This window comes from Nomascus leucogenys, chromosome 10 (assembly GCF_006542625.1).
Source record: "Nomascus leucogenys isolate Asia chromosome 10, Asia_NLE_v1, whole genome shotgun sequence".
Lineage (NCBI taxonomy): Eukaryota > Metazoa > Chordata > Mammalia > Primates > Hylobatidae > Nomascus > Nomascus leucogenys.
Window position 1 is genome coordinate 53,710,712 of NC_044390.1, and position 12,752 is coordinate 53,723,463.

The following is a 12,752-nucleotide window of genomic DNA, read 5'->3' on the forward strand; positions in this document are numbered from 1 at the left end:
ATCTCTGCCTCCCAAATTCAAGTGATTCTCCCACTTCAGCCTCCTGAGTAGCTGGGATTACAGGCGTGCACCACCATGCCCGGCTAATTTTTGTATTTTTAGTAGAGAGAGGGTTTCACCATTGTTGTCTAGGCTGGTCTTGAACTCCTGACCTCAAGCGATCCGCCTGCCTCGGCCTCCAAAAGTGCTGGGATTACAGGCTGAGCCACCACGCCCAGCCCATTCCACACATTTGATACGTCAAAGCAAGTCATGAAACCTACCTGAATTCAAGGGGAGCAGAACTAGTCTCTACCCTTTGACAGGGTTGGAGTTGAAGATGCAAAATATAATGGCCATGACTTTCAACCTTCTACACCTACACATCTACAATCTCAAGGTGTGGGTGGTCCAGACAGAATTCAGGAGGATGGAGAAAAAAAAAAAAATACAAGGTCATTTTCATTAGCTTCTTCTTCTTCTTCTTCTTCTTTTTTTTTTTTTTTTTTTTTTTTTTTTTTTGAGACGGAGTCTCACTCTGTCGCCCAGCCTGGAGTGCAGAGGCGCCATCTCGGCTCACTGCAAGCTCCACCTCCCGGGTTCACACCATTCTCCTGCCTCAGCCTCTCCCAATAGCTGGGACTACAGGCGCGTGCCACCAAGCCCAGCTAGTTTTTTCGTATTTTTAGTACAGACAGGGTTTCACCATGTTAGCCAGGATGGTCTCCATCTCCTGACCTCGTGATGCGCCCGCCTTGGCCTCCCAAAGTGCTGGGATTACAGGCGTGAGCCACTGCGCCCAGCACCCCCATTTTGTTTGGTTTTGTTTTGTTATTTTAGAGACAGAGTCTCGCTCTGTCGTCCAGGCTGGAGTGCAGCGGCGTGATCTCAGCTCACTGCAACCTCTTCCTCCCGGGTTTAAGCGATTCTCCTGCCTCAGCCTCCTGAGTACCTGGGATTACAGGAGTGCGCTACCACACCTGGCTAATTTTTGTATTTTTTAGCAGAGATGGAGTTTCACTATATGTTGGCCAGGCTGGTCTTGAACTCCTGACTTCAGGTGATCCTCCCGCCTCGGCCTCCCAAAGTGCTGGGATTATAGGCATGAGCCACCGTGCCCGGCCCATTTCATTAGCCTCTAACTGGAATTCATCAGGTCCTCTCAGTGTGAATGCAGACATTGGCTAGCCCTGGAACTTTGTCCCCTGTGGAAATCAAAAATAATTTCATACCACATCCTGATCATAGGAGACACCCTAAAATATCACAGATGCTCACCCTGACTTAGACCTTGAAGTAACTAGTAGAGTCCATGTGAATCAATGTGATTTAATATATTTATGAAAAGGTGTGGCCAGTTGCATGCTCATGCCTGTAATCCCAGCACTTTGGGAGGCCGAGGCTGGAAGATTGCTTGAGCCCAGGACTTGGAGGCCAGCCTGGGCAACATGGCAAAACCTCATCTCTACTAAAAATACAAAAAATTAGCCAGACGTGGTGGCACACAACTCTAGTGCCAACTAACAGGGACGCTGAAATAGAAGGATCACCCGAGCTCTGGAGGTCAAGGCTGCAGTGAGCCATCATCACACCAATGCACTCCAGTCTGGGTGCCTCGACAGAGTGAGACCCAGTCTCAAAAAATATACATACAAAAAAGTCAGATATTAAATTTTTTTTTTAATTTTGGAGACAGAGTCTTGCTCTGTCGCCCAGGTTGAAGTGCAGTGGGACGATCTTGTCTCACTGCAGCCTCTGCCTCTTGGGTTCAAGCAATTCTCCTCCCTCAGCCTCCCAAGTAGCTGGGATTACAGGCACATGCCATCACGAGCGGCTAATTTTTGTATTTTTAGTAGAGATGGGGTTTCACCATGTTGGCCAGGCTGGTTTCAAACTCCTGACCTCAGGTGATCCGCCCGCCTCAGCCTCCCAAAGCGCTGGGATTACAGGCATGAGCCACCACGCCTGGCCTAATTTTTGCTTTTTTTTTTTTTTGAGATGGAATCTCACTCTGTCATCCAGGCTGGAGTGCAGTGGCGCGATCTCGGCTCACTGCAAGCTCCGCCTCCCGGGTACACGCCATTCTCTTGCCTCAACCTCCCAAGTAGCTGGGACTACAGGTGCCAGCCACCACACCCGGCTAATTTTTTTTGTACTTTTAGGAGAGACGGGGTTTCACTGTGTTAGCCAGGATGGTCTCGATCTCCTGACCTTGTGATCCACCTGCCTCGGCCTCCCAAAGTGCTGGGATTACAGGCGTGAGCCACCGTGTGTGGCCAATTTTTGCATTTTTAGTAGAGATGGGGTTTCGCCATGTTGGCCAGACTGGTCTCGAACTCCTGACCTCAGGTGATCCACCCGCCTTGACCTCCCAAAGTTTTGGGATTACAGGCGTGAGCCACCGTGCCCAGCCTATTTTTTATTTTTAGACACTAGGTCTTGCTCTGTCACCCAGGATGGAGTGCAGTAGTGCAGTCACTGCAGCCTCAACCTCCCAGGCTTAAGTGATCTTCCCATCTCAGCTTAGTAGCTGGGACTACAGGCTCATGACAACACCATGCCCAGCTAAGTTTTTAATTTTTTCATAGAGATGGGGTCTCACGCTGTTGCCCAAGCTGCTCTCAAACTCTTGGTCTCAGGTGATCCTCCTGCCTCAGCCTCCCAAAGTGCTGAGATTACATGCGTGAGTCACTGTCTGCTACATGGTTTTTTGTTTTTTTTTTCTTTTTTTCTTTCTTTCTTTTCTTTTTTTTTTTTTTTTGAGATGGAGTCTCGCTCTGTTGCCCAGGCTGGGGTGCAATAGCACAAACTCAGCTCACTGCAACCTCCGCCTCCTGGCTTCAAGCAATTCTCCTGCCTCAGCCTCCCGAGTAGCTGGGATTACAGGTGCCCACCACCACGCCTGGCTAATTTTTGTATTTTTTTAGTACAGGCAGGGTTTCACCATGTTGGCCAGGCTGGTCTCGAACTCCTGACCTCAGATGATCCTCCCACCTCTGCCTCTCAAAGTGCTGGGATCACAGGCATGAGCCACCGTGCCCATCTGTTACGTGTTTTCTTAATGCGTTTGCGGCTCTCTCCTGAGAAGGGCCACACAGAGAGCCCTGCCCCCTGCCCTTAGAGGCCCCTCAGGTCAAGGTTTAGGCAGATTAGTGAAGTCCTAAGCTGGTTTCCTAAAGATTTCTATTTCTGGGAGAGGAGCCAGTCAGCAGACCAGGGACCACACGCCGCGCTGTCCCCAGCACCCAGCCCAGGTTACCATGGCCTCCCTGTTCTCTGGCCGCATCCTGATCTGCAACAATAGCGACCAGGACGAGCTGGACACGGAGACCGAGGTCAGCCGCAGGCTGGAGAACCGGCTGGTGCTGCTGTTCTTTGGCGCCGGGGCTTGTCCGCAGTGCCAGGCCTTCGTGCCTATCCTCAAGGACTTCTTCGTGCGGCTCACAGATGAGTTCTATGTACTGCGGGCGGCGCAGCTGGCCCTGGTGTACGTGTCCCAGGACTCCACGGAGGAGCAGCAGGACCTTTTCCTCAAGGACATGCCAAAGAAGTGGCTTTTCTTGCCCTTTGAGGATGATCTGAGGAGGTGAGGAGGGGCAGGGAGGGCTTCCTGGAGGAGGGGGCATGTTTGCTGAAAGTGAAGCATCCATTATCACTAGAGTGAATGAGCAGCCCCTGTGTGCCAGTCCATATACTGGGAACTAGGGGGTACAGAGAGGGGTGTCCACTTCCACATGCTGGCTTCCATGCCACCCCAGGGAGCTTAGAGCCGAGTGAGAGGGACAGATGCAAAAGAGAGACTCAACTATGTAATAGCAAGGCCGGGCGTGGTGGCTTAACCCTGTAATCCCAGGACTTTGGCAGGCCGAGGTGGGAGGATCATCTGAGGTCGGGAGTTCGAGACCAGCCTGGTCAACATGGTGAAACCCTGTCTGTACTAAAAATACAAAAATTAGCCAGGCATGGTGGTGGGCGCCTGTAATCCCAGCTGCTTGGGAGGCTGAGGCAGGAGAATCATTTGAACCTGGGAGGCAGATGCTGCAGTGAGGAAAAAAAAAAAAAAAAAAAAAAAAAAAAAAAAAAAAAAAAAAAAAAAAAAAAAAAAAAAAAAAAAAGGCATGCAGTAGCCTGGGAGGTAGAGATGCGTGGAGTGAGGTGAGCATGTGCCCACTGCACTCCAGCCAGGGCAATACAAGTAGACCCTGTCTCTTAAAAAAGTAAGGCCAGGCACGGTGGCTCACGCCTGTAAATCTAGCACTTTGGGAGGCCAAGGTGAGCAGATCACCTGAGGTCAGGAGTTCGAGACTAGCCTGACCAATATGGCAAAACCCCGTCTGTACTAAACATACAAAAATTAGCCAGGCCTTGTGGCGCACACCTGTGGTCCCAGCCACTCGGGAGGCTGAGGCAGGAGAATCACTTGAATCCAGGAGGCGAAAGTTGCAATGATCTGAGATGGTGCCACTGCACTTCAGCCTGGGCAACAGAGCAAGACTCCGTCTAAAAAAAAAAAAAAGAGAGAAAGAAAGAAAAAGAAGAAAGAAAGAAAGTAAGTTCAAACATAGCAAAAAGTTGAAAGAAGTGTACAATGAAACCCACCGCAACTGTTAACATTTTGCCATATTCACTTTGTCTACACACACGTGTAGTTTGTGCTAAACTATTTGAAAGTGAGTTGCAGACTTCATGACATTTTCCCAATGTCATGCCTTTTGTTACTCAACAAGTTGGAAGTTTCTGGTCATCGTCATAGTTTGGACATCATCACAGTTTGGACACTGAATCCTGCCCACTGCCCTCGGCAGCTAAGGAGATTCCTCCCTGATGCTAGCAACACTCCCTTCCCTGGGGCAGCTGCAGACAAATGCTGACCTTGTCTGAGACAGGGTCCTCTCAACAAAACATTCACCCAGACTAGTATGTTATCTGGGCAGTTCCCATTCCACATCCCCCGTAGACGGGATATCCAGTTAAATGAAATTTCAGGCTGGGCATGGTGGCTCATGCCTGTAATCCCAGTGCTTTGGGAGGCAGAGATGGAAGGATGACTTGAGGCCAGGAGTTCAAAACCAGCCTGGGCAACATAGCAAGACCATGTCTTTACAAAAACTTAAAAAAAAAATTAGGTGTAGTGGTACAAGCCTGTAGTCCCAGCTACTCAGGAGGCTGAAGCTATAGGATCACTTGAGCCCAGAAGTTTGAAGTTACCGCGATCTGTGATCCCACCACTGCACTCTAGCCTGGGTGACAGATGGAGGCTCTGTCTCTAAAAAAAAAAAAAAAAAAAAAGAGAGAGATAAACAATGAATAATCTTTCTTTTAGTATAAGTATGTCTCATGCATTTGGATATACTTATACTAAAAGATTATTCATTGCTTATCTGAAATTCAAATTTAACTAGTGTGTGTATTTATATATAGAATAGAGAGAGATGGGGTCTCGTTATGTTGCCAAAGCTGGTCTCAAACCCTTGGGCTCAGGCAATCCTCCCACCTCAGCATCCCAAAGTGCTGGGATTACAGGGATGAGCCACTGTACCCTGCCTCAAATTTTTACTTTTACTTTTAATTTTTTTTGTTTTTTTTTGAGATGGAGTCTCGCTCTTTCGCCCAGGCCGGACTGCAGTGGTGCAATCTCGGCTCACTGCAAGCTCCGCCTCCCGGGTTCACGCCATTCTCCTGCCTTAGCCTCCCAAGTAGCTGGGACTACAGGCGCCCGCCACCGCGCCCGGCTAATTTTTTTTGTATTTTTAGTAGAGACGGGGTTTCACCGTGTTAGCCAGGATGGTCTCGATCTCCTGACCTCGTGATCCGCCCGCCTCAGCCTCCCAAAGTGCTGGAATTACAGGCGTGAGCCAACGCGCCCAGCCAATTTTTATTTTTTTAAGAGAGGGAGTGTCTCATATTTTTAATTGCTGAACCTGGCAAACTACTCATGGGATTTTGTAAGTATTATGGGTTCTCTTTGTGGCAGCCTGGAAAAGGGCCACTGAAGAACGCAGCAGGCTGAAATTAAGAACTGTTAGCTATGGCCAGGAGCAGTGGCTCATGCCTATAATCCCAGCATTTTGGGAGACCAAGGAAGGCGGATCACTTGAGGTCAGGAGTTCAAGACCAGCCTGGCCAACATGGTGATACCTCATCTCTACTAAAAATACAAAAATTAACTGGTTGTGTTGGCACACTCCTGTAGTCCCAGCTACTCAGGAGGCTGAGGTAGGAGAATCGCTTGAACCCAGGAGGCAGAGATTGCAATGAGCCAAGATCATGCCACTGCATTCCAGCCTGGGCAGCACAGCGAGACTCTGTCTTAAACAAACAAAAGAAAAAAGCCAGGCACGTTGGCTCACACCTGTAATCCCAGGGAGGCTGTTTTGTGTTGGCACGCACCTGTATTCCCAGCTACTTGTGAGGCTGAGGCAGGAGAATTGCTTCAACCCAGGAGGCAGAGGTTGCAGTGAGCTGAGATTACGCCATTGCACTCCAGCCTGGGTGACAGAGCGAGACTCTGTCTCAAATAAATAAATAAATAAAATTTTTTAAAGAAATAAAAAATATATATAATTAATTATAAAAGAAAAATAAAGGACTGTGGGTTGAGCCTGGTGCCTGTAGTCCCAGCTACTTGGGAGGCTGAGATGGGAGGATCCCTTGAGCCCAGGAGTTCAAAACCAGAAAAAAAAAAAAACAGAACTCTGGATGATGGGCCCAGTTTGGCAGCTGCCTCTACTCCAGGATGAGAGGGTGGAGGGTGCAGGATTTGGGCCTAGATGGGGGGTTTGGTCCAGGGTCTCCTAGGGTTGTGGAGAGCTTCCCATTGACTTCCTTTAAGACTTAGAACAAAGCTGAGGCTGGGCACAGTGGCTCATGCCTGTAATCCCAGCACTTTGGGAGGCTGAGGCAGGAGGATTGCATGAGCTCAGGAGTTTGAGACCAGCTCAGGCAACATAGTGAGACCCTGTTTCTACAAGACAGTTTAAAAATTAGCCAGGCATGGTGGTGCGAGCCTGTAGTCCAGCTATTTGGAAGGCTGAGGCCAGAGGATTGCTTCAGCCTGGGAGGTCGAGGCTGCAGTGAGCTGTGATTGTACCATTGCTCTCCAGCCTGGGTGACAGAGCAAGATGCTGTCTCAAAGAAAAAGAAAAAAAGAACAAAATTGAAACTCCTTACCATGACCCTATATGGCTTGTGTGATCAGGGCTGTACCCCAATGACCATCCCACCTCAGGGCCTTTGCATGTTCTGTGCCTACTGCCTGGGATACCTTTCCCCCAGTTCTCCAACCCCCTTCATCCCACAGATCTCAGCTCAGAGATTGCAGCTCATCTCTCCTTGGAGAGATGCTCTCTAACCAGCAACCCCTTACCCTGCTTAATATCTCTCTCTGACTTTTTTTTTTCTTTTGAGATGAAGTCTTGCTCCGTTGCCCAGGCTGGAGTGCAGTGGCATAATCTCGGCTGACTGCAACCTTGGCCTCCCAGGTTCAAGCAATTCTCCTGCCTCAGCCTCCCAAGTAGCTGAGACTACAGGCGCCTGCCACCACACCCAGCTAATGTTTTTGTTTTTTAAGCAGAGATGGGGTTTCACCATGTTGGCCAGGCTGGTCTCGAACTCCTGACCTCTGGAGGACCCACCCATCTCAGCCTCCCAAAGTGCTGAGATTACAGGCATGAGCCACCACGCCGGCCAAGCAGGAGAAATTTTAAAAACCATACATGATGTTGGATGCTGAAAGGCACTTCGGAGAAAAACACTGCTTTGGGTTGTTATTTATTCTATTTTTCAGACAGGATCTGGCTCTGTCACCCAGGCTGGAGTGTAGTGGTGCAATCATAGCTCACTGCAGCCTCGAAATCCTGGGCTCAAGCGATCCTTCTACCTCGGCCTCCTGAGTACCTGGGACTACAGGAGCGCACCACCACGCCATGCTTTATTTATCTATTTATTTATTTGTTTATTTATTTATTTATTGGTAGAGACAGGGTCTTACTACGTTGTCCTTATGTCTTGCGACGTGAGGTCTCCATACTACAGGGTCTTAGCCTGCAAATGTCTGACGAGAGCGCTCCAGGCGCAGGGCACAGCCAGCGCAAATGCCCCGAGGTTGGAGCATGCCTGGGGTGCTGGAGCCATAGCGCGGGGGCCAAAGTGTCTGGCCCTGGCCCTGGTCCTCGTGTGCACCTACCCAGTGCTCGGCAAGAGACAGTAAACACAGAAGGCGCTGCCTAAGTACTGGGAGGAGGGATGTGGGGCTCTCTGGTTCAGCATCAGGGATGTGGATCCGTCCAGACTGACCTGCCCGCTCCGCAGGGACCTCGGGCGCCAGTTCTCAGTGGAGCGCCTGCCAGCGGTCGTGGTGCTCAAGCCGGACGGGGACGTGCTCACTCGCGACGGCGCCGACGAGATCCAGCGCCTGGGCACCGCCTGCTTCTCCAACTGGCAGGAGGCGGCGGAGGTGCTGGACCGCAACTTCCAGCTGCCGGAGGACCTGGAGGACCAGGAGCCACGGAGCCTCACCGAGTGCCTGCGCCGCCACAAGTACCGCGTGGAAAAGGCGGCGCGAGGCGGGCGCGACCCCGGGGGAGGGGGCGGGGAGGAGGGCGGGGAGGAGGGCGGGGCCGGGGGGCTGTTCTGACCGCCTAGGGTGGAGGAGAGGAGTGGGGTTTGGTGATGAACCTCCACCCCCACCCCACCTCCGCACGCCTGTAATCCCAGCACTTGGGCAGGCCGAGGCGGGAGGATCACTTGAGCCCAGGAGTTCGAGATCAGCCTGGGCAACAGAGTGAGACTCTGACTCTACAAAAATTAAAAATTAGCCCGGTGTGGTGGCGCACACCTGTGGCTTAGCTACCCAGGAGGCTGAGGTGGGAGGATGGATTGAGTATGGGAGGTCAAGGCTGCAGTGAACCGTGATCGCACCACTTGCACACTGCACTCCAACCTGAGCGACAGAAGGAGACCCTGTCCCCAAAAACACAAAAGGAAACCCTCCTCCCCCGCCCCGCCCCCGAAAGAGAGCGGGATGGGGGTGGGGGGGGGCCAGGGCGGAGGGCAGGGCCGAGGGCGGATGTTATGACCCCCTAGGGTGGAGGAGTTGGGGTTTGGTGATGAACCCCTCCACTCCGGAGGTGGAGAGCTGGGAGGGAGTGGGGTGGGGATGGGGGGTAGGGGTGCCAGGGCGGAGGGTCGGGAGGGCCAAGGCGGAGGGCGGGGCCGAGGGGGGGCTGTTCTGACCCCATAGTTGGGGAAGACTGGTGGAGGGGTGACAGGTCTATGAAAAGCCTGCCCCCCACTGCGGGAGAGCGGGCTGGATGGAAGTCGGGAGGCTGTTCTGAGTCCTCCTCTGCCCCAGGTGGGCAGGCCGCGGGAGGGGAATCTGTAATGAGCCTCCTGGAAGCAGAGGAGAGGGGAGGGGGAGGGGATTGTCAGAAATCTGCGCAGGAGTAGGGCGGGACGGAGCTCACTGTGGGAGCACGAGATAGGGGACTGTCTGGGTTCCGAGCACTCCTCCGGGGGCAGGCGCGGCTGGGGGAGCTGTTCTGAGCTCCCATGATGAAGAGGGGTGGAGCCGAAGTGGGAAGGGGGAGGGGTGATGTCTGTTCTGAGCCCATCCCCAGGAGGGGTGAGGGCAGAGGGAGTGTGATACGATCCACAGGGAGAAGCAGGACAGGACCTGGGGAGTCTGTTTTGATCCCCACGCAGGGAAGGGTGGGAGCTAGGATGGAGCGAGTGGCAGGGGATTCTCTGTTCTGAGACATCCCCTCACACCCAGGGATCTGTTCTGGTCTTCCAGGTGCGCATCTGAGCCTCCCGGGCCAGATAATAAAGTAGGGAGAGCTTTTCAAGGATCTCTATAAATATTTCTGAGACCTGGCTGAGGGGGAGTAATTAATGGCTCCAAAAATGAGAAAATGCAAACTAAAATAGAACAAATGTGCTGAAAACGCCGAGCCCATCCTACATTAAATGAGTTGCCCACTTTTTTTTTTTTTTTTTTTTTGAGAGGGAGTTTGGCTCTTGTTGCCCAGGCTGGAGTGCAATGGCACGATCTCGGCTCACCGCAACCTCTGCCTCCCGGGTTGAAGTGATTCTCCTGCCTCAGCCTCCCAAGAAGCTGGGATTACAGGCACACCACCACACCCGACTAATTTTTGTATTTTTAGTAGAGATGGGGTTTCTTCATGTTGGTCAGGTTGGTCTTGAACTCCCGACCTCAGGTGATCTGCCTGCCTCGGCCTCCCAAAGTGCTGGGATTACAGGCCTGAGCCACCGCGTCCGGCCGAGTTGCCCACATATTTCATGCGCAAAGTCACAACAATCCTTTAACGACAGATTTATATGTTACACGGGATGCATTTCAATATTTGGTACCACGTGGGCTTAGGGTCCCGGGCTGCCAGTAGGAGCCAAGAGTCTCCCAGGTCTCCCTCTGTCGCTCGTGAACCGGGGCATTACCAGGGAAGACGGCAGAATATAGAAATCAAAAACTCCAATCTAGAACCATCTCCGGGCTTTGTGACTGTGAGATCAACTCCCTTCTCTAAACCCTAATCCCTTCCTCTGAAAAATTAGAATTAAAGCCAGGTTCTCCCAGGCAGGTCAGTGAAGAAGGCGGAGCAGGTGCTCGCTCGGCTCACGAACTGCTTGGTTTGGCCTCTGGCGCCCTCTAGCGGCAGGACGAGATGGCACACCTTCGGGGCGGGGCCTAGCATTCAAATGAGATGCAAATCACTCCTCTCGTGCCCAGTCTCCGGAAGGGGTTTCCTGGGAGTCCACGTGTGTCCATGGAAACTAGCAAGGGTGACTATGGTGCACGGGAATCTGGCTGACAGGAAGAAGGAGGCTGGGGGCCTGGGAGGCCAGAGGGTCCTGAATACTGGACGACCACCTCATTTCATGCTCACCTCCACTTCCAACCTCCAGGTTGGAAAATTGACCCAGCTGAGGACCCTGGTGCTGCCTGATGCTTGATGTTCCAGCAGCCCTCTCTGGACTCCAGTAGGCACATCTGTGAAATGGGTGCGTTGAGTCTGGGTGTGGTGGCTCATGCCTGTAATCCCAACACTTTGAGAGGCCGAGGCAAGTGGATCACCTGAGGTCAGGAGTTCAAGACCAGCCTGGCCAATGTGATGAAACCCCATCTCTACTAAAAAAAAAAAAAATCTGTGTATCTATTTATCTAGCCGGTGTGGTGGCACGCACCTGTAGTCCCAGCTACTCAGGAGGCTGAGGCATGAGAATCACTTGAACCTGGGAGGCGGAGGTTGCAGTCAGCCAAGATTGCACCCCTGCACTCCAGCCTGGGCGACAGAGGCAGACTCTGTCTCAAAAAAAAAAAAAAAAAAAATCATTTAAATTATTTGTACCTCATACCAGGTCTCCCTTTTCCAACAAATCACAGGTGATGTAACCTGTGAACACTGTTACTATTATTCCAGCCAACATGCAGTAATCAGCCATCCCTATCTGGGCAGTAAGGTTGAGGGAGTCCACTCTCTGTCCCTGTCGGGCTGTGTGACTTGGACTGTATGGTGGAACTCTCCAAGCCTCACCCCCCATCCCCACCTCCCCACTCCCCACCTGTCTGAGCTGGAATGAGAAGGGCAGCTTAGCAAAAGGCCAAGGTAGATGAGCTCGCCATCTACCAAGAGCAGAGTGGGGCCTGCTTGCAGGGTTAACTTTCCAAGTTGAAGCCAGACACCCCCAAACTAGAGAATCACCCCACATACAAACAGCAGGACCAGACCTTAGTATCTGTGTTCCCCCAACCCCAACGAACAATGGCAAAACCTAAGACAGCACTGTAATGAATTTTGGCCATTTAGGTAATTGTCCCCTTATTGTGGGGTTTCATGTATGTTTCCACCTCCCCCACCAGGCTGTGAGCACCAGAAGGGAGAGCTGGGCCTGTCTTGGTCACCCCTGGGTCCTGAGAGACCAGCACATAGATGGGCTCTCCACTGATGTTCATCAAATGAATACATGAAAATATCTTGTATCTCTGTATTCCCACCACCCAGAGCAAAACTGTAGCCCTGATCCAAATGAATTGCTGAGCCCCTCAACTTGGGACTTTTCCTTACCTGGAAAACATGGAAAATTCACCCTAACACTGGTGATGATGAAAGAGTGAGTGTTGGGCTGAGGCCTGATGAATGAATGAATCAATCAATCAATCAATTGAAAGAAGGAACAGGTTCCTGCTACAGATGAAGAGGCCCAGAGAGGTTAAGGGATGTGCCCAAAGTCACACAGCAAAGAAGGAGGCCACCTGGAAGTGAAGGGTCACCCTCACCCCATACTCTTCCTTGGGGCCATTTTACCTACAAGGCTGAGGGCACAGGGCCCAGAAACTCTTTTCAAGGGGCCCCAAAATTTTCAAACCTGAAAAAAAACTTGATTCCAGGCCAGGCGCAGTGGCTCATGCCTGTAATCCCAGCACTTTGGGAGGCCCAGTGGGTGGATCAGTTGAGCTTAAGAGTTCCAGATGAGCCTGAACAACATAGTAAGACCCCATTGCTACAAAAAATTAATTAATTTAAAATAAAGGACTTGAATAGACATTTCTCCAAAGAAGATATATGAACAGCCAAAAAGCCCATGAAAAGATGCTTAACATCATTAGTTATTAGGGAAATGCAAATAAAAACCACAATGAGATATTACTTTATAAGCATCAGAATGACTTATCAGGGAGGAGGAGGCTGGGGTGTGGCTCACCCCTGTAATCCCCCAGCACTTCGGGAGGCTGAGGTGAGAGGATCACTTGGGCA

The 12,752-nt window shown here is 51.4% G+C and overlaps 1 protein-coding gene across 1 annotated transcript; it reads left to right on the forward strand.

Annotated features, from left to right (window-relative positions):
• Positions 1-3,160: 3,160 nt before the first annotated feature.
• On the forward strand, positions 3,161-8,832 carry NXNL1 (nucleoredoxin like 1). Its single transcript, XM_003275811.4, has 2 exons — positions 3,161-3,565; positions 8,290-8,832. The coding sequence occupies exons 1-2, from the start codon at positions 3,240-3,242 to the stop codon at positions 8,612-8,614; spliced, it is 651 nt and encodes a 216-aa protein (XP_003275859.1). The 5' UTR covers positions 3,161-3,239; the 3' UTR covers positions 8,615-8,832.
• Positions 8,833-12,752: the final 3,920 nt, after the last annotated feature.